Source organism: Malania oleifera, chromosome 13, assembly GCF_029873635.1.
Source record: "Malania oleifera isolate guangnan ecotype guangnan chromosome 13, ASM2987363v1, whole genome shotgun sequence".
In the NCBI taxonomy this organism is placed as follows: domain Eukaryota; kingdom Viridiplantae; phylum Streptophyta; class Magnoliopsida; order Santalales; family Ximeniaceae; genus Malania; species Malania oleifera.
Genome location: NC_080429.1, coordinates 76958394 through 76985356, shown reverse-complemented (window position 1 = coordinate 76985356; position 26963 = coordinate 76958394). Strand labels below are relative to the sequence as shown.

At 39.7% G+C, this 26963-nt stretch overlaps 1 protein-coding gene across 2 annotated transcripts; it reads right to left on the bottom strand.

The window, feature by feature from the left end:
* Window positions 1–1600: 1600 nt before the first annotated feature.
* Window positions 1601–24373, bottom strand: LOC131146635 (AP-3 complex subunit delta). Of its 2 annotated transcripts, XM_058096347.1 has the most exons (4): window positions 20969–24373; window positions 2714–2925; window positions 2201–2380; window positions 1601–2068 (listed from the first exon to the last, which is right to left on the bottom strand). In XM_058096347.1, exon 1 carries the CDS (start codon window positions 23948–23950, stop codon window positions 21053–21055), a length of 2898 nt encoding a protein of 965 aa, XP_057952330.1. In that variant the 5' UTR covers window positions 23951–24373; the 3' UTR covers window positions 1601–2068; window positions 2201–2380; window positions 2714–2925; window positions 20969–21052. The 2 variants fall into 2 exon arrangements, with proteins under 2 accessions (XP_057952330.1, XP_057952331.1); XM_058096348.1 differs by lacking the exon at window positions 2714–2925 and having other exon boundaries at window positions 20969–24366.
* Between the last annotated feature and the right edge of the window lie 2590 nt (window positions 24374–26963).

The window sequence follows — 26963 nt, the reverse complement described above, 5'->3', positions numbered from 1 at the left end:
ATACTTAAAGCCATCCTTTGAGTTGTTTTTTCTCACTCATGGTTTCAACTAGGGATCCTCAGCTCATTTTCAACATGGCTTGTTCCTATGCTTCACCACCTTCATGTTATTTACAAGACTTATGTTAGTGCATGCCTTACAGGTTTTTGGATGCATAGTATGCTTACTTATATTTGAGAATATTCTCCTGCATTGCTCCTAAACTAAGAGTAAATAGGGCAACCATTTCCCTAACGAGGCAGAATGGGGTCGCTGCCGAAACTATAGAGGTGAGTCAGCTTGGAAACATATCCACTCCAAAAAGAAAAAAAAACAAAACTCTCCCTCATCCCCATTGCCATTATTCTGTTGACATGAAGGAAAGAAACATGAGAGCTTTGAAGGATTGGCTTCGTCCCTCCATGTCGCCAAGGATTAATGGATAATTATGGTTTCTAATAGGCTCATTGGGTTGTTTGTTCTATTAATGTAATCCCCGTCTTCGTTCTTTTTTAAAATCCTACAAAAGAGAGTTGTTAATTGTACTCTTGTGATTGGGTTGCAATCCTTGACATCCTTCATTAAACTTTCTTTTGTTGATCGAAAAAGCAAGAACGGAGTTCAAGATAAAATGTATTTCAAATATCTTACATATTTTCTCATTCTAAGTAATAGGAATTAAAAACATTCATGCTCAAGCTTCCTAAGTAAAATAGGAATGACAACTCCCATTTCAAAAAAAAAGATTTTCAAAAAAAATGTGTCTAGCCTGAAAAGATATTCTCTAGAATTTTATGTAAAAGATAATGCATTTATTATTCAAGAAAATCACATTGAGCTCATTAAACCAAAATAAACTTTAGACCCACAATAAGAAATTCACATTAAAAAATTTGACTATTGGGTCATCTTATCAATTGGTGACAACTAATTCATTTGGTAAAAAGCAATTCCTCATGAAGCTCAAACCCTCATGCGGACAAGCAAAGTTGACCCTCACAAAGAGCAAAGCTCCTGTAAGAATCGTCTCCTCACAAGTCAACCCTTCAAATTCGATCACATCAACTTTGCACACGCACAATTTTAAATTACTTATTAATTAAGCTATGTTTGCACTCTTGCAAGTGGTTAAAATTGAAGTGCAAGCAAGTGGCAGAATCTCTTATCAATCTTGATCCTGGGACGCTCGAGAGTCTTGGCTTGGTGGGCTTGAACAAGAGAGACCTGACCCCTCAGCCTCCTCCCAAGCTGCTTGTGTCATTTACTTTGTCTCACTATGTGTCATGACTAAATTTGCTCAATAATTTGTCATTTTTTCAATCAGTTAAGATGTGACATGTCATTCTATTATCGAAGGATGACATTTTACACCATTTTGCCTTGAATTACTATAATCCACACTTAAGCTTCTTGAAAATTGCTTAGTTCTCCTCTCTAGGCCACTTTAGAAAGTTCATTGCTTGAGTGCAAAGCTTTCCTCCCCTCCCCAAGAACACACACAAACGCACGCACGCACAAACAATTGACAACAAATTATGAGGAAATTACTAGCAATAACCACTCATTATGCTGTAGGCTCCAACTGAGAATTAGAGCTTTAGTCATGGCAAAAATAGACATATGACACCATAATTAAATATATATATTTATACTAGTGAGACACATCGTTTCCACTGCAATAATCCAAACTAGAAATAACAAGGCACAAGTTGAAGGGCGCAACAACTAATTACCTTGACAAACTCTTTGTAGAACCAAATATAAAATGTGAAATAAAGAACCAACCAGTTTTTTAGCTACTAAAATAGGAAGAAAAAAAATGCAAAAGCATCAACCAATATAATGCCATCTGACTAGAAGAAAATGAAGAGCTCCATGCGGAATAGTTCTTACCAAGACCTTTTGCACATCGATGCTAATGAAAGAAAATATCTATCTATCTCTCTATATAAAATAGCAATAATGTGTAACCACCTTTGCACCAACCAAATATTTCTGTCTCAAACTGAGCAAGACTTGCAGCTAGAGAAAAAAGAGACGTGAAAAATCTGTGCTTAAGAATTCCAGATTCTGTGTGTTCCCCACATATCTGCATGGAGAAAAACAACATCAAGTTTCTATAGATACTCTGTGTGTGTGTGTGTGTGTGTGAGAGAGAGAGAGAGTAGAAATGAAACATGCTTAGATTTGCATCCAAAAGAGGCAGTATATATTACAATACCATGACAATTCTCAACATCATCAAGGTTAACTATCGCACGGTTGGCACAACACCACTTCATCACTCCATATTCTTTTGCAGATGCTCCCAATCACTGTCATCATCACCTTCTTCATCAACATCAACTTGATCGTTGCACATATCTCACCAGGTCATATCTTTTGGTTTCCTTGCGTTTTTCTGCAATAAAATCACATTATTAAATTAAAAGGCAAACCTTCTAAAAATTATGGGGCATGCAATCACTGAGACAAGCAACTAGGGTTCTCAAATAAGCTTTTTCTTTTGTATAAACAAAGAACTTGATTAAGTGAGAATGAAAGAGAGTACAAGCAGAAGGACAAGACATCCTCCTTGAAAACAAAAAACCAAAAAAATGGGGGAAGAAATCCTAATATATCAATGTCCGCAAATCTTTATGCACATCAATCAAATGCATAGCTCTAAAAACATCAAAAGAACACCAAAATCAGGCAAGGGAAACTCAGAGTAATTCATCAATATTCTACTCACATATATAACCTGCTTGCATGCCATTCAGATTGTCAGCTTCTCCATTTTGCTCATAACAAGGGCTAGAACTGATACCATCAGAACCCAGGTTTTCCACGTCTACTATTAAAGCCTTGATATGGAATATGTTTGCTGATTGCAAAGATCGTTCTCAGCCTCCTCACTCGTGATGGTTCATTTGTAGAGTCTCAGAGACCATGTTTTGCTCATAGCTGATATGGCAATTTGCCAGAATCATTCATTCATGGAAATAATATCAAGAAGTAAAAAGCATGCTAACCCTGTGGTTGATGTAATTATATTAAAGGCCCTGTCTGCTTTGGGGAAACAAATTTCCCTCCATTTTCTGCTGTTTGGTAACATGCAAAAATCAAAAAGCTATATTTGCGCCAAAAATACTTCTCATCTGAGTAGAACACAGTTTCAGGAAGATTGTAATCTTCTCTTAATTTAAGTTAAAGAATATGGCATTTTTTTCTCGAAAAGCAGTGTTCCTATTTTCAATTGAAAAATAATTTTTGTCCAACCAAAGCAGAGCCTAAAAGTAAGTTAAAGAAAGAGCCAAAGGAGTGCAAGCCAATAAAGCATCTAAAAACAAAAAAGCATTCTCAAAATGGTAGGATGGAATGCTTTTAAAAGAGCAACCTAAGCTCCTGTCAAGATGAAGCATAAATAAGACACCCTAAGGCATAGTCTGAAATACCAAACTACAAAAAGCAAATGCATAATACATCAAGGCTTGCACATTTGCACAAATGGTGCGCCTTTTGCACTTTTTTGGTTTTAACGTTTGTACTGCTCTGCTTCTGCACTTTTTCCATCTCATGAAATCCAGAAAATGATGAGGATTAAAACAGGTCAAACTTGTTGATGAAAAGGATGTAGTTTAACTCATGTAAAAATTTATAAACTACTTATATAGGGGAACTTGACGTCCCACCACAAATCCATTCATTTCCCAACTTACAAAAGAAATTTTTGAGTGATGTACTTCTCCAATAGAATGTTAATAATCTTCAAGTTGATTCAAGTCATTTCTATTTAATACCAAACCCTCATTTTGACAAGTGCCACATGCATATGTCCTAGCTAATAATAAAATATAAATCATAGCATTTTTGTGGAACTTGGCCTAACAAAAAACCAGTAGTCCTATAGTGAAATTCATAAGGCACCTGTACTGCATCAAATTCAAAAGGTGCCTGTCCTACATCAAAGTGGAAAACCACAAGAACTATATAAACTCCAAGCGACTATGCCATAATATATATAAAAAAAGGCCGTACCCGGTGCACAAGGCTCCCACTTTGAGTGGGGTCTGGGAGAGGTGGATGTCGGCAAGCCTTACCCCCATTTTTGGAGAGGCCGCTCCCAAGTCTCGAACCCGAGACCACTCGTACCGAGGCGAAGGCACTTGCCATTGCACCAAGGCATGGCTCTATGCCACAATATACATATTTATATATGTATATATCTTAAAAGGATTATTATGCACATCAAATTAGTAATAACAACAATGAAAATAACATCAAAAGTTTCAAATGAACCAGAAAACGGTAACAATGGTAAAAGGTATGGAAGCATACAAAACACTAAACTTACCCAATATAAAAAATATTTCCACCAGTGAGGTGAGAAGTAACAATATAAACCTGGTTGGTAAGGCTATGTGTCAAGGCCTTAGAGTTCCGTGACCCAAACAGATGATTTTGGTATATAATTATTGAGTTGGAGATATGGTCAACTAACTTGGATGTGACTGTGTTGTTGTCACGAAGATGGTTTTGGTATGTCTCAGTGACATTGTGGTTGGTTTGGATTGTCGCGGCGTCCTAGAACGCGCCCCAGGAGGCAAGGGTGTAAAATATGTGATTCTTGAAAATTTTGGAATTTGGAGTCGCCACTAACCTATTTTTCCGTGGTGCGGTTAGAACACCTAATTACCACTCAAAAAGTAAGAGAGAGAGAGTCATGTTAGAAAGAGAAACTCTCCCTTCTCTCTAGAAGGTGCATAACCGTGGGTGCTTGGGCTGTGTTCTTCGTGATTTCTTGTTGGTCTTGAGTGATTTGTGTTGGATTGTGAGTGATTTCTGCTTTCAAAGGTTGTTGGACTGATTCATTACTGGAATTCCAGCATCTGATTGAAGTTTGGAGGCTTGGGGTTCGGAATCTCAGTTTCCCGCCCATATGGGATTTTGAAATCTCGAGCTGCTGAGTTTCCATGGCAGGACGGGGTGGTGCTAGGGTTGTCAGTAACCCTACCTAGAAGGTAGATTTGAAGGAGGAGAATGAACTTATGCTGAGGTTCATTGAAGCGAAGGGGCGGAATCGACTCTCATGGAACAAACGAAGCCATGAGGATATCAAAGCTGAATACGGGAGATTAGCTTGTGAAACATCACATAAGGGGCTTGATGAGACTAGCTAGCTGAAGTCTTCATCGCAGCTACTGGAAGAACTCTAAACACAAAAGGGTGCCTTTGCATGTCAGGATTCGCTTGGTGCTCAAGGGTCTATGACCCTTGAGGAAATACAAGAGAGCTCTAGGTTTGATGTTGCAAAAGAGCTGGAGGGTGAGAAGTCCTCGAAGGGTCCACAGGAAGTGGTTGAAAATGTAATTGAAGGAATCCTGAGCACGATATCTCCCACCACCCTTCTTGATCTGCTTTAGAAGCACTTTGGTACTGGGGCAAAGCACTTACCAGAGCTTCACAATGAAGGTGGTGAAGGGTGCTCGAAATTACAGGAGGGGAAAGTTAGTGCCCCGATGGTATTAAATGACAAAATTCTGGAAGGTCTAGGAATGGTGGAAGAAGGGGCTGCTTCACTGGAGGGTACTGAAGATGATAAAGATAAGGGGCTGCTTCACTGGAGGGTACTGAAGGTGATAAAGATCTTACAGATGAGAAGAGAAGATGGGGAGATGAGGTCCCTTCTGATTCTGATACTTTGGGCCCTAGGGATGGAGCTACGGTTGTGGAACCCAAAAAAAGCTATGCACAGATTGTCAAAGAGAAGAGGACGATTACTCGAAACGACAAGGAGGTGCCTTGGTCTGAACTCTTTGCCAATAACCGAAAACCTGAGTACTATGTCCCAATACCAGCTTTTGAATCTGATGGAACTGGTGTCAGATTACAAAGTTCTGATCTAACTGCTCCGAAGTGTTCTTATCTCAAATGTCTTATTGGGTACTTTGTGGGTAAGTTCCCTGGGAAGGCAGCTCTGAGGAATCTGGTTAACTCATGGAAGGTAAAAGTTAATTATATTAGCCACAATGAAGGTTGGATTGTGTTTAAGTTTCAAAATGAGGAGGATCTTTTGAATATACTGAAGAAGGGGCCTTTTTCGGTGTATGGAAGGACACTATTGGTGAAGAGAATGCCTAAGAGATTTCAATTTGACCCTGAGCATAGGACTACACTCCCTATCTGGGTTCAACTTCGAAAATTCCCAATTGAAATGTGGACTCCCTCAGCTATGGAGCGTATCTGTTCAGAATTGGGTAAGCCATTGTGTGCAGACAAGAGGACTTCACTAAATGCTAGGGTGACCTTTGCAAGGGTGATTGTGGAGGTTGATGTGGCCAAAGAAGTGAAGCACAGTGTGAAGGTGATGCTCCCTGAGGAGGAAATTATGATACAAGAAGTGGCATATGAAAACTTGCCCAGATATTGCACTTTCTGCAAGATGGTAGGACACTGTTAATTTTTGCAAGGAAAAGAAAGAAAAACCTAGCACTTCGGGTGCTCAGGTGTATGTTGTTAAAAGAAATACTCTTGAAAAGGAGGCTTGCTGTCTAGGGGGAGAAGTACAAGGGGATGGTAGGGTGATCGTTGAAAAACAAAGGAATGGGGGCTCTGTAAAGGAGAAAGAAGTAGAGCAGTCAGCTACAAATGTGGGAGATGAGAGTGATGTAAGAGATCAGTCCCAAAAACTAGGTGATTCATCAGTGTTGTGTACTGCCAGATTGAGTAAGAGTACTGAGTTACCTTTGCCTTCTGCAGAAAGGAATGAATCAGATGTAATGGCTCAAACTAATAAAGTCCCATGTCCTAAGGGGAGCAAGAAGATTGAACTTTTCCCTGAAGATGACTTTGGGAATAAATTTCAATCTCATCCGAAGCTGGGAAGATCTGGTGATTATGTGGTCAGGTTGGGGGATGATAGTATGACAGTCAAGCTTGTGTTGGAAGTGGAAGGTGAGGGAAGTGGAGAAAGGGAGGGTTCGATGCCTTCAGATGTTACCCTGGTGGATAGGGATGCACAAGTAGCGAAAAAGAATACTTGCCCACAAGGAACTGAAAGTGGCCTGTGTCCTCCAAGGAACTTGGGGAAGGAGGTGGTTGTTGGCTTGCCAGCAATTGGTGGATTAAAGAAAGGTTCTGGGAAAGGTGGCCCTAATGCTCAATCAGGTGGGTGTCAAAATGAGAAGTTTACTCTGGTTAAGAATAAAAAGAATCGGAAGAAGGGTGCAGCTCTTAATCAAGGCAACAGGAAGAGGGGGTCTGGCCCCCTACCTGATCCTCTCTTGGAACATCAGGGGTTTAAACAAACCCCTGAAACAAAATGGGGTCTCTGATCTCATTAGAAAGAATAGAGTTGATGTGGCTGGTATTCTGGAAACTAAGCTCTCAGTTACAAACTTGACAAACATGATGAATAGGAAATTTAGCTCCAAGGAGCAGGTGAATAACTTTGAAAGTCATAAAGCAGGAAGGATACTTGTATTGTGGAACCCCAAAAAAATTTACCTTCAGGTATGTCATATGAATGCTCAAGCTGTTCACTGTCTGGTGGAATGTTTAGTCACTAAAAAAAAATTCTTTGTGAGCTTTATATATGGTTTTAACTCCTTGGTAGCAAGGAGAACTCTTTGGTCTGACATTTTACAATCAGGTATCTCCTTTTCTAGCCCTTGGCTTGTACTAGGGGACTTTCACTGTGTGTTAAGTGCAGATGAAAAGAAGAATGGAGTGCTGGTAACAACTTATGGAACTAAGGATATTGGAGAGTGCTTTATCAGTGCAAGCTTATCTGATTTGAGTTCAACTGGATGTTTCCTTCATGGTCTAATGGTAGGGTGTGGTGCAAACTTGATCGTGTGTTGGTGAATCAGAGTTGGCATTTGGCTGGTCTGAAGGCTCATGCTTTATTCCAATTCCCTGGCATTTTATCTGATCACTCTACCTGTCTTGTTATTCTGTTTGAGGAACAGTGTCTAGGAAGGAGCCCTTTCAAATTTTTTAATATGTGGGCTTCCCATCATGACTTTCAGGAGGTTATAAGGGATGGATGGCAAGATTCCTTCCAGGGGTCTAAGCAGTTCTGTTTTGTAAGGAAGTTGCAGGCCTTGAAGCACCCTTTGAGAACAGTGAACTCAGTTCACTTCTCCCATATCTCTGCAAGAGCAGAGAAAGCTAATGCTGAGTTGTTGGAAATTCAAAAGAAATTACATGATTCTCCTTCGTGTTCAGACTTGCAGTTGGCCTTGGGTTTGAAGAAAAGTGAAACAGCTAGACTTGAAGAAGCTAATAGAATGTTCTTGGCTCAAGTTGCTAAATGCAGGTTCCTAAAGGACTGTGACAGGGGTACTTCCTTCTTCCATGCACTAGTGAGAATGAACAGAAACAGAATGCATATTACTTCTGTAACAAAAAGTAATGGTGAGCAAACCAATTCATTTGACCAAGAGGTTGAGGAATTTGTGGGGTTCTATAATCAGATGTTGGGTGTAGAGGTAGACTGCTCTAGGATAGACTTGCAGGTAGTTAGAAGAGGTCCTGTTCTGGGTGAAGCTCAAAGAGACAGGATGATGAAACCAATTTCTGGGGATGAGATTAAGGATGCGGTCTTTAGTATTGGGGATGGTAAATCACCAGGGCCAGATGGCTATTCTGCATGCTTCTTTAAAAAAGCTTGGAGTACAATTGGGAATGAGTTCACTCTTGCTGTCAAGGAATTTTTTGACAGTGGTAAACTACTCAAGCAGGTTAATCACACAGTTATTGCCTTGATCCCCAAGTCAAGCCATGCCTCTTCAGTGAATGATTATAGGCCAATCTCTTGCGGTAATGTGTTCTATAAAGTCATAGCGAAAATTATTGCAGCCAGGATTAAGCCAGCCTTGGAGGAAATTATCAACCCTACTCAAGCAGCATTTGTAAAGCAAAGAAGTATGGTAGAGAATATCTATTTAGTTCAAGAACTTGTGAGGGGGTATGCAAGAAAGAGGATGTCCCCAAGATGCATGTTTAAAATCGATCTTAGGAAGGCCTATGATTCTGTTTCTTGGTCCTTCCTGAATGAAATGCTGATACATCTGAATTTTCCTTCAACAATGATTAATTGGAATATGGAGTGTGTGTCTACCACCACATACTCTATATCTATTAATGGAAGAAATCATGGATTCTTTAAGGGTCGAAAAGGTCTCAGACAGGGGGATCCCCTATGCCCTCTTTTATTTGTTATTTGTATTGAATACCTCTCTCGAGTACTGAACACTCTGGATGACAAGCTGGATTTTAAATATCACCCTAAATGTGAGAGCTTGAAAATTTCTCACCTAGCATTTGCAGATGACCTAATGTTATTCTCCAGGGGGGATCCATCATCTGTCAGACATATGATGAATTGTCTGGACAAATTCTACTGCTGCTCTGGTTTATCAGCTAACAATCTAAAATCTAATGTGTCTCATTCTGGTGTGAAAGAGGAAGACCTGCAGCTCATTTTGCAATTATCTGGTATGACTGAGGGGGAGTTCCCTTTTAGATATTTGGGCATTCCGTTGGTAGCTTCAAGGCTGAAAGCTGTACAATATTCTCCACTAGTAAGTAAGCTCTCTGATCTGTTTAAGGGTTGGCCTAGGCACACTCTGACATATGCAGGGAGGCTGGAGCCGCTGAATTCAATAATCCAAGGGGTTGAGTGTTTTTGGCTGGCAATTTTTCCAATCCCAAAAAATGTCCTGGCTCAGGTTGTTAAGCTTTGCAGGGTGTTTCTTTGGGGGGGAAGGAGGAAGCCGTTAGTGGCTTGGAAGGAGGTCTGCATGCCTAAGAAGGAAGGCGGCTTGGGGGTGTTTGATCTGGGGGTATGGAACTTAACTCTCCTTACAAAGACTCTATGGAACCTACATTCTAAAAAGGATTCCCTTTGGGTTAAATGGTTGCATCAAATTTACTTGTCAGAATTTGATATATGGGCTGCTACGGCCGGACATGGTGACTCACCATTGTTCAAGAAATTAGTTAAGATTAAAAAACTGATTGTTAATGTATGTGGTAGTAGTGCTGCAGCATTTAACCTTCTTAATGGGTGGGATATGGGTCATAACAGCTCCAATATGTGCTATGATTTTTGGAGAAACAAAGGAACTAGAGTACCATGGCTCAAGGAAGTCTGGAACAGTGGCAGCACTCCCAAACATTCTTTCATTTTGTGGCTTGGCTTGAAAGGGAAGTTGCTTACTAATGACAAATTGATTGGGGATGATGTGGATCATTTGTGTGAGTTCTGTAGGAATGAGATAGAGACCATTGACCATCTCCTTTTCAATTGTTCTTTTTCTTCTGAAGTGTGGGGTTGTATCCGAGGGTGGCTGGGATTGCACAGATCTATGTCTACCTTGAAAGCTGCAGTTAAATGGCTCCATAAAGAGGCAAAGGGAAATGGTATTAGTTCTGTTGGGAAAAGAACAGGCCTAACTACTATAGTTTACTTCCTGTGACATTTCAGGAATGGAAGGAAATTTGAGAATGAAATATTTCTCCTATGGATCTTGTAAAGGTGGTTCAAAACACACTTATAGAGTTGTGTATGATAAATTTGGCTTGCACTCTATTGAGTAGGGGTGCCTTTTGATTTTGTTGTAAATCCTTGTGCTTAATCCTTGTGCTTAATGTACTGCAATTAATAGTTAGGCTTTAGATTTTGTTGGATTGGCTTCATGCCCCTGAGTACGCCCGGGTTCTACTATATAGTGTTGGATGGCAAATGTTTTTGCTTTGTTAGGGGCTGCTTTCCCCTTTCCTGGGTATGCCCAGTGTATAGTGTACACATTCATTTTGATCAATACATTTACCCTTTTGATAAAATAAAATAAAATAAAATAAAAGTAGTTTCGGTCTGCATATACCAGGGTTGGAATCAGGAGTTCGGTTATATGAGGGGAAGGTATTCGCACCCCCACACACCCATTCTATAAACGGTACCTAATTTATTAAGAATTATCCATAAATTGATTTTAATAACCTTTTAATTATCTCCTTTTTAAAACAAACCAATAAAGGAATAAATGTACAAAATTAATAGTATGTAAAAAATGGATGTGATTTAGGAATGTCTAATAAAACCTCCAAAAGAGGGGATCTTGTTAGAAAAACCCCCCCTCAGAGCTAATATAGGTGAGGTGTAAAATACCTCATTGCCCTTTTTATAATCATAGGGACACCCCCATTTTAAAATCGAGAAAATATTTTTACCAAAATTTTCTCAAAATTTTCTTTTAAAATTTTGTAGGAATTTTTCTGAATATTTTTGACATTTTTTAAAATTTCTGGGATTTTCAAAGGATTTTTCCGAGTCAAAACGACCCAAAATATTTTTCCTGACTTTAAAAATATTTTTCCAATATTTTTCTATTTTTTGTGATTTTTCTACTATTTTTCTCAATTTAAAAATTAAATAAATAATATAATAAAAAAATAAATAAATCGGTTTGACCAGTCTAAACCAGGTCAATCGGTTCAAGGGGGAAAGGGGTCTAGTCAACCAATCGGGCCACATGTCAGCTCCAGGTAGAGACACATGGCCCTATATATATATATATATATATATATATAGGTGTCACCCTTCGGGTGGCCGTCCCTTTATCTATGTATTTTTTATTTTTCATAAGGGTGGGATGATGTCATGCTGACGTCACCATGTGTCACGAGCTAAGCTTGTTCAGGGCATTATGCCTGCCTGTGACCGCTTATCTCGTGTGTTTGGGATGAGTTTACATCATGTAAATACTAGCGTAGGGTTATTTTCTACTAGTAGAGTCTTTGTAAGCCAAATAAAGCAATATGACTCCTTGTTCACTTTGATGTTTCCTAGTGTCAGGATGATAATTATATAAAAACCTCTTTAGGAGAGGGTGAGTGTTCATCAGTCATTGTAAAAATCACTAGCAATTGTCAACGTGCTTAGCCTACTTGCCTCCCTCGCTAAGTACACCATGTCAATGGAGGATTTGTTAATGAATTACATTTGCTTCAATGTTTACTGCTTGCTTACCACGGCTTTCATGAATTGATTACTGTTTCCGTTGTTATCTGAATGAATGTTAATGAAAGTGCTTCGTGGATGAATGTTGGTAAACGATAGGCTGGCTAGTTAAACAAGAGTGCTTTAGCTAGCGCCGCACGGCCCTTCACAAGGGTGTGAAAATAGTCGGACCGTGACATTTGGTATCAAAGCCAAGTCGGTGACACTTGGTGAGAGCCCAAGGTTGAGTTGCTACGTGAATTCGATTACCTTCGTTATTGGATTTGGGAAGCTTTGGTAAGTGACCATGACACCAAACACTGCTGAGAGGATCAGCGTGCTGGAAGCACAGGTTGAGACAACAACCAACACTATGGCCGCGGAGGTAGCCCAGATGAGAGAACTTGTTGATGAGGTGATGGGATCACAAAAACATCAAGCAGGTTTGATAGGTGAGTTGTCCGAGGACTTTCGCCACACAGTTGAAACTTTGCAAGCCTGGATGGCAGATTTGGATGCAAAGATGAATGTGATGGTTCTTGCTATGGGGAACTCCAACACTCCGGGAGTTAGCAAGACCAAGGTGCCAGAACCCAAGACGTATGGGGGTGCCCGAGATGCTAAGGAGTTAAAGAACTTCTTGTTTGATGTAGAGCAGTATTTTCGCATTGTGAGGATGGCCTCAGAGCAGGCAAAGGTGTATACTGCGACCATGTACTTGGTTGGTGATGTCAAACTGTGGTGGCGTACCAAGTACAGAGAAATTGAAAATGGAAGCTGTGTAATTGATAGTTGGGCAGAGTTGATGAGAGAGCTCAAGGCCCAATTCTTTCTTGAGAATGTTGAGTATAATGCAAGGAAAAAACTGAGAGATCTCAAGCATACGGGGTCGATCAGCGAATATGTGAAACAATTTTTTTGCTTTGATGTTGGATATTCGGGATATGTCGGAGAAGGACAAGTTGTTCTATTTTCAAGAGGGGATGAAACCGTGGGCAAGAACTGAACTTAATAGGCAAAGGGTTCAAGACTTGTCAACTGCACAAGCGGCTGCAGAGCGCTTGACTGACTACATTGGTGATGATACCGCTTCGTCCAAACGGTTTGGCGGAGAGGGAAATAATGGAAAGTCTTTCAAGAACAGCAAACCCAATAGTGGGGGAGCCGACTCTAAATCATCAACCTCAAAGGAAGCTTCTTCGTCTCAAGGGTTCAACACACCCAATGGAAAGGGGAAGCGTAAAATTTCGTGCTACTTGTGTAGTGGACCTCACAGATTTTTTGAGTGCCCTCACAAAGCATCACTTAATGCTTTACAGGCTTCCATTGCAAAGCAGGCAGTGGAAGACGATGGGGAAGAGGATGATGCCCCGAGGGTGGGTTCAGTGCGGCTGGTGAACGCATTGGAAAAGCAGGCAAAAACACCGAAAGTTACACGAGCAAAAGGGTTAATGTTTGTGGACTTGAGGATAAATGGGAAGAGTACTCGCGCTATGGTGGATACGGGGGTTACTCATAATTTTGTTTCGCAGTTGGAAGCATGGAGACTCAACTTATCCCTAAAGAAGGATACAGGACGCATGAAAGCAGTTAACTTTGTAGCCCAGCCTACTATGGGAGTAGCCAAGCAAGTGACTGTAAAGCTTGGACAGTGGGAAGGTCATGCTAATTTCACAGCGGTGCTATTGGATGACTTTCCAGTCATTTTAGGAATGGAGTTCCTAAGGGGGACGAGGACAGTGCTGATGCCTTCAGCTAGTTCCCTGTGTCTGATGGGAGATCACTCGTGCATGGTGCAAGTCGTTGCAACGAAAGGAGACGACGGGAAGTCCCTTTCAGCCATACAACTCAATGAAGGATTGGGTCAGGGTGAGCAAACATGTCTAGCCACGGTGGTGGTAGACAAAGAAGTAGGCCAAGAGTTAGAGCCTACGACCATCCAAGCGGTGTTGGATGAGTATAAGGAGGTGTTGCCGGATGAGCTGCCTCATAATTTGCCTTCATGATGAACTGTGGAGGATGAGATCGAGTTGTTATCAGGAGTGAAACCACCTGCTAAAGGGCCATGTCGGATTGCTCCTTGAGAGATAGTAGAGTTGGGGAAGCAACTTGATGAATTGGAAGCGGGATGTGTTCGCCCTTCCAAAACACCGTTGGGAGCATTGGTGTTGTTTCAGAGGAAACATGAAGAGCATCTAAGGAAGGTGTTCAACAGGCTGAGGGCAAACAGTCTGGATGTGAAGAAGGAGAATTTCTCTTTCGCTCGGCGAAGCAACAAATTCCTTGGTCAAGTGGTTGAACAAGGTCGTATCCGGAAGGGTATAGAGAAGGTAAGGATGATTCAAGAACGGAAGATCCCCATGAAAGTGAAGGAGTTGCGTTCCTTTCTTGGCCTTACTATATACTGCAGGAAGTTCGTTGAGGGGTATTCGTGGAGAATGACTCCAATGACGGGACTACTAGGAAGGTATTATTGGCCGCACACGCGGGATGATATGGTTGATTATACCAAAACTTGTCTCACTTGCCAACAAGACAAGGGGGAGCGGAAGAAGTATGGTACTTTCATGGCCATACCAAAGTACTGTTCGGCAGAGGAGACGACACAATTGTTCCTTGTGACTATTGTGAAACATTGGGGTGCTCCCCAAGTTATTATTTGTGATCAAGACTTAATGTTCATTGACAACTTCTTGACAGAATTTTTCAAGATATTCAGGTCACATATTGACATCTCTTCGAGTTCTCACCGACAGACAAATGGACAGATAAAGAGATTCAGAGAGCTACTAGATGAGTACTTGTGCCATTGTGTCAACGACAACCAAAAGAATGGCGTGCAACTACTTAATGTGGCTCCATTCCGTGGCAACGCCCAAAGGCGCTCAACAAGCAACAAGAGCCCTTCTGAACTTGTTACAGGCCAGCTGCCACTACTACCTCACACAGTGGGTGAGTCGTACCGACGAAAGAGTCCTAGGGCGTACATCTTCACTAGTGAAGGGAGACAGAATGCTGAGTTTGCCCAAGCCTATCTAGAGAAAGCTTCTGAGCAGATGAAGAAGTGGGCAAATAAGGGGAGAAGACCGCAGTTTCATGTCAACTACCTCAAGCCGTTCAACGCCAACACCAATGACTTGAGCAGAAGTCAGTTCAACAGAGCAAAGTTGAAGATAATGCAACCTGATAGACATGACGTTGAAGAGATCCTTGCAGACAGAAAGTTCATACCCTCAAAGAAAAAGCAGTAGAAGTTCCTAGTGAAGTAGAAATGCCTTGATGACAAAGAAATCAGCTGGATTTCTACGGAAGATATTCAACCGTTTGTGGACAAATTTGAAGTGTACCTACCGCCAAAAGTCTACGAGGATGTCGACCGCATAAGTGGGGGAGAATGTTACGAGCTAAGCTTGTTCAGGGCATTATGCTTGCCTGTAACCGCTTATCTCGTGTGCTTGGGATGGGTTTCCATCATGTAAATACTAGTGTAGGGTTATTTTTTGCTAGTAGAGTCTTTGTAAGCCAAATAAGGCAGTATGACTCCTCGGTCACTTTGATGTTTCCTAGTGTCAGGATGATAATTACATAAAAACCTCTTTAGGGGAGGGTGAGTGTTCATCGGTCATTGTAAAACTCACTAGCAATTGTCAACGTGCTTAGCCTACTTGCCTCCCTTGCTAAGTACACCATGTCAACAGAGGATTTGTTAATGAATTACGTTTGCTTCAATGTTTACTGCTTGCTTACCACGGCTTTCATGAATTGATTACTATTTCCGCTGCTATCTGAATGAATGTTAATGAAAGTGCTTCGTGGATGAATGTTGGTAAACGATAGGCTGGCTAGTTAAACAAGAGTGCTTTAACTAGCGTCGCACGGCCCTTCACAAGGGTGTGAAAATAGTCGGACTGTGACACCCTGCCACGTGTCACTCACAGAGTGGTAGGAACTTACGAGCAAGGATCGAAACATGGCAAGATCTGGGCTGTCCAAAGAAAACACAAATCAGATGGCTCTGAATGAACCATGTCGCACATCAGACGTGCAGACCAGATTGTGCCACGTGTCAACGTTCGGTGGTGACACGTGGCCACTAAACCTTTTGATATAAAAGCAAAAATTTCCCCCCTTTCCCTATTTTTCTTTTCCCTTCTCTCTCTCTTCTCCTGAGATCTTTTCTCTCCCTCTCTCCTCTCTCTATCCTCCTCTGAAGACCCAAAACCCTAGTTCTGGATCTAATCTCCAATCACAACCTCTCTCTCTGTGTTTTTGCTATTGACGAGACCCCCCCCCCCCTCTTTTTTCTTTCTCCCTCTCTTTGCCTCTATTTTTAACCTAACCTCTGCGAAGACTCAAAACCCTAGAATGAGAGTTTTGTGATTTGCTGGCTGTTGGAGTTTGTTCGGTGCTAGAAGGGTTCCAGTAGCAACCCTTGACAGATAAGTACCCTTTCTTTTCTGATTTAGGTTTGAATTGTGGTCTAACCGTCTAAGTGTGGGTTTTGCGTCCAGGTTTGCGATTTGTAGGCTATTATGTGTTCAGATTGTGATGAGTGCTGGTTTTTTGTAAAGATTTGAGTGTGTTGTGCTCTAATTATGATGTGTGCTTGATGTGTTTAGACTTCGGATCTATGGTGTGTGCTTGATGCTGTGATTCGAATGAATGTTGTGAGTTGAACGGGTTTCAAGGCGAGCTGACTCGCCCGAAACCCAATGAGTTAGGTTTGGGGTTGACTCGCCATTGGGTTCGTTCAATGTGTGGGCTTTAATGTGTTTTAAAAAATGGGTCAGCCCTATTTTATTTAAAATAGTGGGTTTGGGTTTTAGTTTTTTTTTTTTAAAGAATGGGCCGACCCTGTTTTAAAGCAGTAAGTTTGGGCTTTGGTCTGTTTTTTTTTAAAATGGGCCGGCCCTATTTTGTTTACAACAATGGGTTTGGGCTCTAGTTTGTTTTTTTGAAAAATTGGGTCGACCCAGTTTTATTTAAAACAGTGGATTTGTTTAAAGGGTTGGTCCGTATGGGTTTAAAAAATTGGCCCCAGTGATTGTTTAAAAGAAAAGGGCTTTGGGCCTGGGTTTATTAAAAGGTTGGGCTGTGTGGGTTTGTTTAAAAGATTAGGCCGTGTAGGTTGTTTTAAAAGAAAAGGGCTTTCGACCTGGATTTGTTTAAAAGATTGGGTCGTGCAGGTTGTTTTAAAAGAAAAGGACTTTGAGCCTGGGTTTGTTTAAAAGATTGGGTCGTGTGACTTGGACTATGTTTTGTTTAAAAGATGGGCCGACCCACTTAGGGCATGTTTTGTTTAAAAGGATTGGGCCGGCCCTCTTTTATTTTAAAACAGCGGGTTGTGGGTTGTTTGGTTTGGGATTGGGCCGGCCCTTAAAACAGTAGATTGTGGGCTTACTGTGGGGCTCGTTTATTGCTTGGGGTTATTGGGCTGATTTCAGTTGGGTCTGTAGTTCACGATTTGGGCTATTGGGCTGGTCTCAGTTGGGTCTGGTTTCAATTGGGTTTAGGGGTTCACATTTCAGTCTAGGTTCATGTCTAGTCTGGTTTCAATTAGGTTTAGGGGTTCACGGTTTGGTTTGGTTCTAGTATCAGTGTGGGTTCAAGTCTTTTAAAGGAGGGAACCTGTAAACATACACAAAGGGAGTCCTTCTGTCTTGTGTCATAAAATAGGGTGAGGATAGATTAGCTAAATTACCTGAGGTCTTCTACTCCTCCGGTCTTCTTCTCCCTTCGTCTGTGTCTGTCTGGGTAGCCTTCTAGGCTGCAGGGAGTGCTGGGGGTTACGCCTTTGAGTGCCAGGGGACACTGGTATGAGCCGTGGGAATGGGGTGAAGACTTCACCCTTCGGGGAGTTTCTAGGGTTTTGCCCCTTTGCCCTATTTTTCTTTCAGAACTCTCTTTCTTTTTCCGTGTTTTCTCTCGGAAATGCTCTCTATTCACCTCTCCTCTAGTATCTCTCTGAGTATTCAATTTTATGTCTTGAGTCTGTGTGAGACCCTTCAATTTATAGGGCAAGGTATCAGTCAATTTAGGCAGTGTCTAGTCTCTTTCTATTTTTCATTGTTTACTTTTAGGCAAAACCCTAATTGTGTTTTCCTTCGTACAACAAAACAATCCCCCCCATTTTTGTGATCTGGCCGATTCTCCTTCTAATGGGGAGTCTGGCTAAATATATGAGGGGATACACCCCAATCTTCAAAATCCCTCAATTAATTGTATGATTTTCTTTCAAATTTTGTTCCATGTGTAGGATTGATCTACTTTCCCTTTTTTGGTGCAAGTATCTTTAGAGGGGCCGTGGGATATTCTTGCGCACAGGGGAGTTGCTTGGTCTTTTTTTGAATTAGGGCCTTCCTTGTGTTGTGTTTTACATTCGTACCCGCCATGTACCCAGTATGTATTGAATTTGTAACTGTACCCCATCATATCCTGTATGTATCCAATTTGTACCCGGATGTATCACTTGTTGACATAATAAAGTTTTTGATTTTTTTCTTATGCATGGCCTTGTGGGACCCACAATTACCAAAAGGGGTAATCTCATATATCAAAAAAAGGTTTTAATACAAAAAACTTCAACAGAACAACACTAGAAAAAAAAAAACTTAATCTTAAATCGGACTCAATAATAATAGGGGTTTAATAATAGGGACTCAATTTTACAGGGACTCAATTATAAGGACTTAATAAAAGGGACTCAATGGGTAGGGACTTGACTTTTAAAAAATAACGACTCAAGGACTCAACAACCGGACTCACTAACCGTGACTCAATTTTAAACACATGAGGGCATAATAAAAAGGGTTCAATTAACAGGGACTTGATTTTTAAAATTGAGGACTCAATACGAGGCCTTAATAAAAAGGACTCAATTATCCGGGACTCAATAACAGGGTCTCATCGACGGGGGCTTCATTTCAAGGACTCAATGGCAGGGACTTAATCTTCAAGTAACAAGGACTTCGATTTCAAACACACAAGAATTCAAATACATACTTTGAAGAGGGCCTTGTTAATCATTATGATGTTACGAAGGATCCCCACACTGAGAGGAAAAGAGAGGCCTGGTTAAAATTGGGGTGTCTACACGGATAGTTTTGATTGCGGTGTTTTTAGATCCCTTGTGGTTACTCATATGTGACCGAGAATACTTCAGAGAATGACTCTTAGGGGTACACTAGGTGAGCGTCCTAACTCTCCCAGTATCTTGATGAGTATTAAGTGAGCAACCCTGAGGAGTGCTTTGGGGTGAGCTCTTGACATCCTCGAGAGTTGTCATGGGCTTTCATGTGGGATTGGGAGCCTTATGGAATATCCATTTGGGAATGGAAACACATGAGTACTCTTGACCTAGAGGTTTGGATATATGTCCTTCTTAGCCATCGTCTATACAATTGAGCGGTTTCATTTGAGACCTCGATTGTGCTGAGGGGGTGAGAGTTACCCTCAGTACTGGTGGATTGTGAGTTATTTTCCTTACTGTTTGAGTTTGGGTTCCTTAGTGATGACCTTAGTTGGTTCAAGGGTTGTTAAGGCAAGAGACTTGACCACTAGGCAAGTGTTTCACTAGATAAGGATGAGTACAGTTGAGCTGGACTTGGTGTAATCTTGCTGCCGCACAGGTGTGACTCCTTGACACTTTGGGAGGATTTCGGTGAGGGTGCTTCCTTTTGGCCATGGAGAACTCCACGTTGGTGACACTATTCATCATATGAATGAATAAGGTTCTCATTCTGCATGCATGATCACAAAATCAGGTCCACAGTTTTCTCAAGTCTGCATTTTCATATTTGAGTGTCGAAAAATTCAACCCTATTGTATTGTGTCGATTCAAAGAAAAACAGAAGCCAGCAAGTGAAAATATGAAAGATGATCTGAGATTTGGTTATTGTTGGCTTTAGAATATACATATCCTAATTCCTCTTCACTACTTTAGATTGTGTACTTGTTGTAATTGTATAACAGTTATTATTATTGTATAACAGTTATTATTATTATTTATATTTATTACTATAGTAATATTAATTACATTCCTATATTATATAATTAATATATTAGATATTAGAATAATAATATATTAGAATATATAACTATATTATAACTGCATGAGCATCAGGGTCTCCAATAAATTCTCGATAAAGAACTCCAAGGGCATGAGAGGGAGACTGTGATCTGATGAATTGTAATTATCTGTAATCACCAAGACTTTGAAACCAATCTCTTAACGTTCCAGTGAATCTAGAATATATAACTATATAATATAGAATATTAAACTATAATAGAATATTATAATATTTGTATCTCTTTTCTGCATGTTGATTCATATTCTGTTGTTTCCTCTAAAACAAAAGGAGAGAAGAAAGTTGAGCCCAGTTCCTTTTGTCTTCCTCCAATTCCATCTCCACACTGGTTTAATTGCCTTCATGCCTTGTATAGCACAACTAGCAGAATTTGCACGTTGGAGTGTCTCTATCAAGTCAAATCCATGTCCTATATTACCATGCCCCAGCCACACCCATGTCCTGCTCCTATCAGAATCTGCATGTTAATGTGCCTGTACCATGTCAAATTCATTTCCCCTATCCCTAGCCAAACAATGAAGTTAATTGGTCATCAAATATTTAAAAATAGCAACCATGAACATCAGCAGTAATGGTTACCTCATCCAGAGAGAAAATGATTGCCTAACTAAAAAATTAAGAGCAGCTAACTGTCTCATGCAGTTTAACAGAAAAAATAAATGTTGAAGCCATTAGTTACCAAACAAAAAAGAATCAGATATTTTTAGTTCATTATAGTCATACAGTTCAAAACAAACAAAAGAGCATCCTCTATGTGAACTGTACAGGGAAACACACAATTTCAACTGGAATACACTGCTAAAGAAATTTTCAAAATGCATATCATGAAAATCCAATCTGAGAGTCAAGCTTTAAGACAGGTGCAAATCCCAATCCACTAAAAAAGTATATAATAATCTACAGAAGAACTAACCTTGGCATTCAAATGTGTGCAGGGTGTAACATCATCCAAGTTCATTGTAGCAACCAATAATTAAAAAAGTCCAAATCCTTGATTTTACAGAAGGAAATCTGGGATTGCTATTGTTTCTGAACCCACATTCAAAGGGCCATCCACTCTTTGTTGGGCTTTGCGCCTACCACGGGTAAGACTTCTCTTCTGCTTTCCTTTCTGACCACTTTCTTCTCCTTCCTCATCATTCTTCCTTTCAGTTTTATGTCTTCTCTCTTTAACAACATGGTGTTTCTTTCTTGCTAAACTTCTATTTTCAAGTCCAAACTTATCTGCATCACCTAAATTTTGTTTTGATTCGGGAGGAACAACAGTGTTTACTTTCCCTTTCCCTCTTCTCGTACTGGATGACTGGTCCAAGGGATAACTTCTTGATGAAGTGCCTACAGCTTCCTTGCCCACAAGAACATCTCGCACAGCACCAGAAAGAATATTGTCTTTCGATTCTGGGTTCTTGGCTGCGACAATTACTCCATCTCCCTCATCCAATTTTACCACCACAGGCCTAGGTTTTGCTTGGTTTGATTTTTTCTTTTGAAAAAGTGAATTCTCTGTGAGCTTAACAAGATGTTCTGCATCATCACTGAGGTTTTCGTGCAACTTAGGGTCATTAATAGGTGGATAATCATTGGATACAACTTCATTTCTCTCTGAAGGAAGATAATATAACCCATGCCGCTTACGATGCTGTGCAAGGAGAGATGTGGACTCCGTTGATGGTTCTGATTCTTCTTTACTCTGGATATCTAGGGGCAAAGTCCCAATTCTTTCCCCAGAGTAAGAACCTGTAAGGGAAAACGAACTTGATGAAGGTAAATGAACATCACCGCAAATTGCTTCCAAGTCAAAGAGGTTCTCTTTGAGAATTAGTCCATCTGGAATAAGAACTCTTTCTTGAGCACTCAATGGGACTGGACCAAGCTCTGTGGTGAAGGCATCATAAGCCAGTTTAATAATTTTGGAACCTTTCAGTTTCTCCTTTTCAAAGTCCCCATCGGTCTGAATTAAACAAGGTATCTCTTGCTTTATCAACTGAATCAAACCTAGTACATTCCGTGTCCTCTCCAGTATCTCAACCTCATTGGTTCCAGATAGTGGGACCAATGCCACTTCAATAAGACTCACCATGTTAACAATAGATTCATGTGAGAAACAAACTTTCTTTGGAGAAAAAGAATTCATCGTCTGGCCATGAGGAACAAGTACATCCACAGCACTTTCGACAGAAAGATCTTCAAATGATTGATTTCTTAATCCTCCATCCTGTATGCTATCAGCAGGAGCTTCACATATTAAATCAGAGCCTTCTGAAACTCCTGATGCCAAATTATCAGAAGGTGAGGATGCAGAAGCAATGATTTCCCTTCCCAAGATATAAGAATGCAGGCAAAAGATTAATACTTTAAATGTGGACTGAATATATATTGCCCTTATCAATGGGGGCAAAAGACTGGTACGTGGTTGTAATAATGCCTCCACAAGCTCAAATGGGTTTTTTGATAACTCCACATACTCCCCTGACACCCAAGCAGCAGCAGTCAATATCCTGTGCAAGAAAGGATTACTAAGTAATGCAGGATCAATCAGCAGATCTCTGCAAACACGAACAAGCTCTGTTCTAACATCCTTGACCCTCATACCAATATCAATAAGCTGGTTCTCAATTTCTTCTCCCTTTTGGCAGTGTGGAATCCTTGACATTTCCCCAAGAAGTGACACATACCAATCAAAGTCTACTATTATCTCATAAAAATTTCTACAAGAAGTAGATAAGATGGATCCAAGAATCTCATTGCAAAACTGTGGGTCTGATTTGAGTGCATAGTTAACCAAAACCCTTGAAATTTCGACCACATTATTTTCAGACACCATTGTCATTACTAGACGCAAGGATTCAAGTTTGATATTAGGATCTGCATCACTCAAATACTTAATCACAACCTCCTTGTTCTCCAACACTGCCCACAAGTGCTTCGGCCCAAGAGCTGAGAGTGCTTGCAATCCAAGATACTTAAGATTTGGATCATCATCAACCAGAAGTTCACGAATCTTCAGGGCTGAAAGTTTCACTGCAGCTTCATACTCGCTCAAGCTATTCACAATAGTCCAAATGCACTCAAACATCAACGATTTTGCCCCTGTTCTCCTCGTGTGGTCACAAATAGGCTCCACCACCCTCTTTGCCAATCTCGGCTCCAAAGGCACCAACTTAGCAAATATCTTTATCACCTTGATTAACACCCAATTATTCTTAGAATCAGCCAATACTCTATAAAACTCAGGTGCCAAAGGAAGATATGAATTGGGGTCTTTTGCGGCAAGCTCACAGAACACACCAACCGCTGCGGACACGGCTGATGGATCCGAACTCTCCAAATTCTCAACCAACCGTTTGAAACACACCCTTACAGCATCTGGGTATTTACTAAAAATCCTCAACATCGCACCAATTGCTTTCTTCCTAACGAAAACTTTAGCACTCGACAACAATGTGAATACTTCTTGGGTTAAGTCGCGGGCAAGATCAGTGTTCGACGCACTCGATAAGAATTCAAGGGCGAGGCTTACTTCAAATTGATTGGTGCTGGTGAGGTCCTTTCGGAGCTGGTTCGTGATGAGGAGGATCACATCTGTGCCGTCGTGAAACGAAAGAGAGGCGGCGAGGTAACCGATCTTCTTGTGGGCGAAGGAGGGGAAGCTGACGACCTCGACGACGTGGAAGGCGGCCCAGGACATGTCGAAGCCGTGGAGGGAGTGGAGATAAGTGAGCTTTTGCAGGGCGACGGCCTTGGTGTGGGGGTCCGTGGATTTGATCTCGCGACGGATCTCTTCCATGGCTTTGGAGAGGAAGGTGGATTCGCCCAGAAGCTGGAGGCGGAGGCCTTTGATTAGGTCTTCCAGAGTCCGTTGGAAGAGTGACTCCATGATTGAAGAACCCGCCATTGAAGAAGATTAACTGGAAACCTCTCTCTCTCTCTCTCTCTCTCCTTATGCGTATGAGTGATGATGTCTATAGAAGAAGAACGGCAAGACCAGCTTCCCCTTTCTCCCGTCGATACTCCATGATCAGAGAACAGAATATTGTGGGATCCCTTATGCCCGTTTGTATATGAGTTATCAGTTTGGAATGATTCAAATTCTTTCTACGAGTTGGCAAAGAGCTTGAAGCATGAATTCATGGAGATGTGCATATAGAAAGGAGATTTGGAGAAGAAGATGGGAGGGCTTGGGCAGGGCGAAAAACCGAAAAATCACTGCTACAGTTTTTTTTTTTAATAACTTTTTTGCCCTTTTTCAAAAATGGAGCAAAAGCTTGGGAACGCAAGTTCAGGGGTACACCGAGTCGGAAACAATTTTACCTTCCCAACTCGAAAATTTTTAAGAGGATTATATAAAAAAAAAATGAAAATAATGAAATAGTTTTCTATTAAAAAAAGTTCTAAATACCCTTATTAAGTGATCGTGAACATTTAGAAATATGTATTTTGAATCCTAAATTTAAATTATGTGAATTCAAATAAAATTGTATTAAAATCTCTTCCAAATTCATACAAATTCAAATCCAAATTTAAGTCTTGAAATTCATGCCCTCAAGTAATACCTAGCTTGGATTTTTGCATATTTACACAAAAGATTCACACCTATACAAGAAAAGGGACTAGCAATGGTCTCTTGTATCATTCTTTTACCCTCTCGTCTCCCAAGAATATCAAAAAACATGTGGGTATCATGGAGACCACACTCACCGTTGTATTCTTGACTCCTTCTCCCAACTTTAGAAATGTCTCTTGAAGACCCCAGGCTACTTGGGTTACTCAAAGTTCAAGTACATATCACAAGCAGCGCATTAGTCATCTTTACTACCACCACTCACCACCAAATTAATTGCAGACTCTAGAATTATACATTTGATCTTGTACTACATTGTATCCAAATTTGCATAAATCTAAAAGTAAAGCTCAAGATTCATATTTTTGTACACAATCTTAACTTCATCTTTATTTTCTATTTTTTTAGATATAATTCTTGTTTTTTTATCTATTGTTATTTCTCCTGTGTTCATACCTTCTCCATAATAGTCATGCTCAAACCTAATACAATTTCATGGACCAAACCTTAATGGTTTTATAAACATTTGATGTAATAAAACAAAGAATGAACAAATAGTCAATCAACCTTAAGGCTTAATTAGCTCAACTTAAGCTTAAAATCATGAACTATTTAGGATTTTAAGCATACATCGTAGTTTTGTAGACCTAACCTAATTGGTTTTATGAATATTTGACTTAGAGTTAGCAAAACAAAAAATGAATACATAATCAATCAGCCTCAAGGCTCAACTTAACCTAAGCTTAACTTAATGATTATTCAGTTTTTATAGGATTTTGAGCATACATCACAAAATTCCTTGACCTCCAAGCATAATAAATGGTTGCAACCCATGTTAACTTGTTCGTATTCTCCTTACCTTTTTCCAAGAGTGGAAAGTCGTCTAAGCTCCTTAATCCAAGACAAGAATCGTCTTGGTTTGTTTAAGGCTAAACTAAAGACTTAATAGATCAATTTTGAAACTTCACGATTAAAAAACAGGTGGTATCTATCTTCAAAAGTGTAGTAGTAGAAAATTCAAGAATAACTTTTAGCATTGTCCCTTGAAAAAGAGTTTATGTCTAGGGTAGGAAATCTATTCAAAATTGCTAATGAGGTTACGAACCCATGTTTTTTCAAATGTAATTCTTAAACCAAATCACTTCGTACAAATGGAATTACATTATATTTTGTTCTAATATGATTTCAAGCTAATTTGAAGGTTATGAGGAAATAGCCAAATAGTAGTCTTCCTTTTCAGTGAATATGAGCAAATTAAGATTAGACTTCATTTTGCTAGCATTTGTAAAGAGTCTTTCAGGCTAATTCATCTACTATTGACTCGAAAATTATAAACTATAGCCTCAATGGAAATCCCCAGATTTTCTATAAAGATGAGGATTGAAGTTAATATTTGATGGGGAAACATCAAACCAATCATCATAAAAGGAGTCATTTTCCCATTCCCCACAATTAATTAGATGTGTTGATAAGCCTTGGGTTTTTCACTTAAAATTTTTCTCTATGGTAGGTGTAGTTCAAGGTAGAATTAATTTCCCAAATAATCTTCCCCTTTAACTTTTAAGAGTGAATCTAGATCACTCACATGAAAATCTTTGAGTAAATATACCACAAAAGCTTCATAGCAATGGTTTTTGTAATGATCCCAAATATATATATATATATATATATATATATATGATTAAAGCATAATAATAATAGTAAAATAATAAAAATAATCATTAAGTTAATATTAATATAGAGATGTTTTTATGTAAGATCCTTGATTTCATATTTGATGTCTAAGAAAGACATTATCTTAGTAAGTACTCAGAGACCATTGCAGCTTAGTCTCTCCTTAAAGGTCAATCTGGTTAAAATGAAATTTCATAGAATAAACATGGTAAACACTGTTTGTACACATAAATACGTACATATACATAAGATAATGTTTTTACTGACATAATTTGTAAAAATATATGATATAATAATAATAATAATAATAATAATAATAATAATAATAATAATAATAATAATATAGATATCCTATGCGGGACCCATATGAGTCATGAAATTGTGTGGGGTTCACATGAGTTTCAAAGTTATGTATGAACCATATGCTCATGTGAGGATTATTGGAGTTATGTAGGACTCACTTGGATTTCAAAGTTGTGTAGGACCCACAAGACCATGTGGGATTCATATGAGTTTTCAAAATTCGAACTTAATTCGTTTTTTTATATATATATATATATATATATATATATATATATATATATATATATATATAAACTAAAACATAACTTCAAAATAATAACAATGATAATAATAATGATTTCAAAAAGTAAATAATTAATTAATTAAAAAT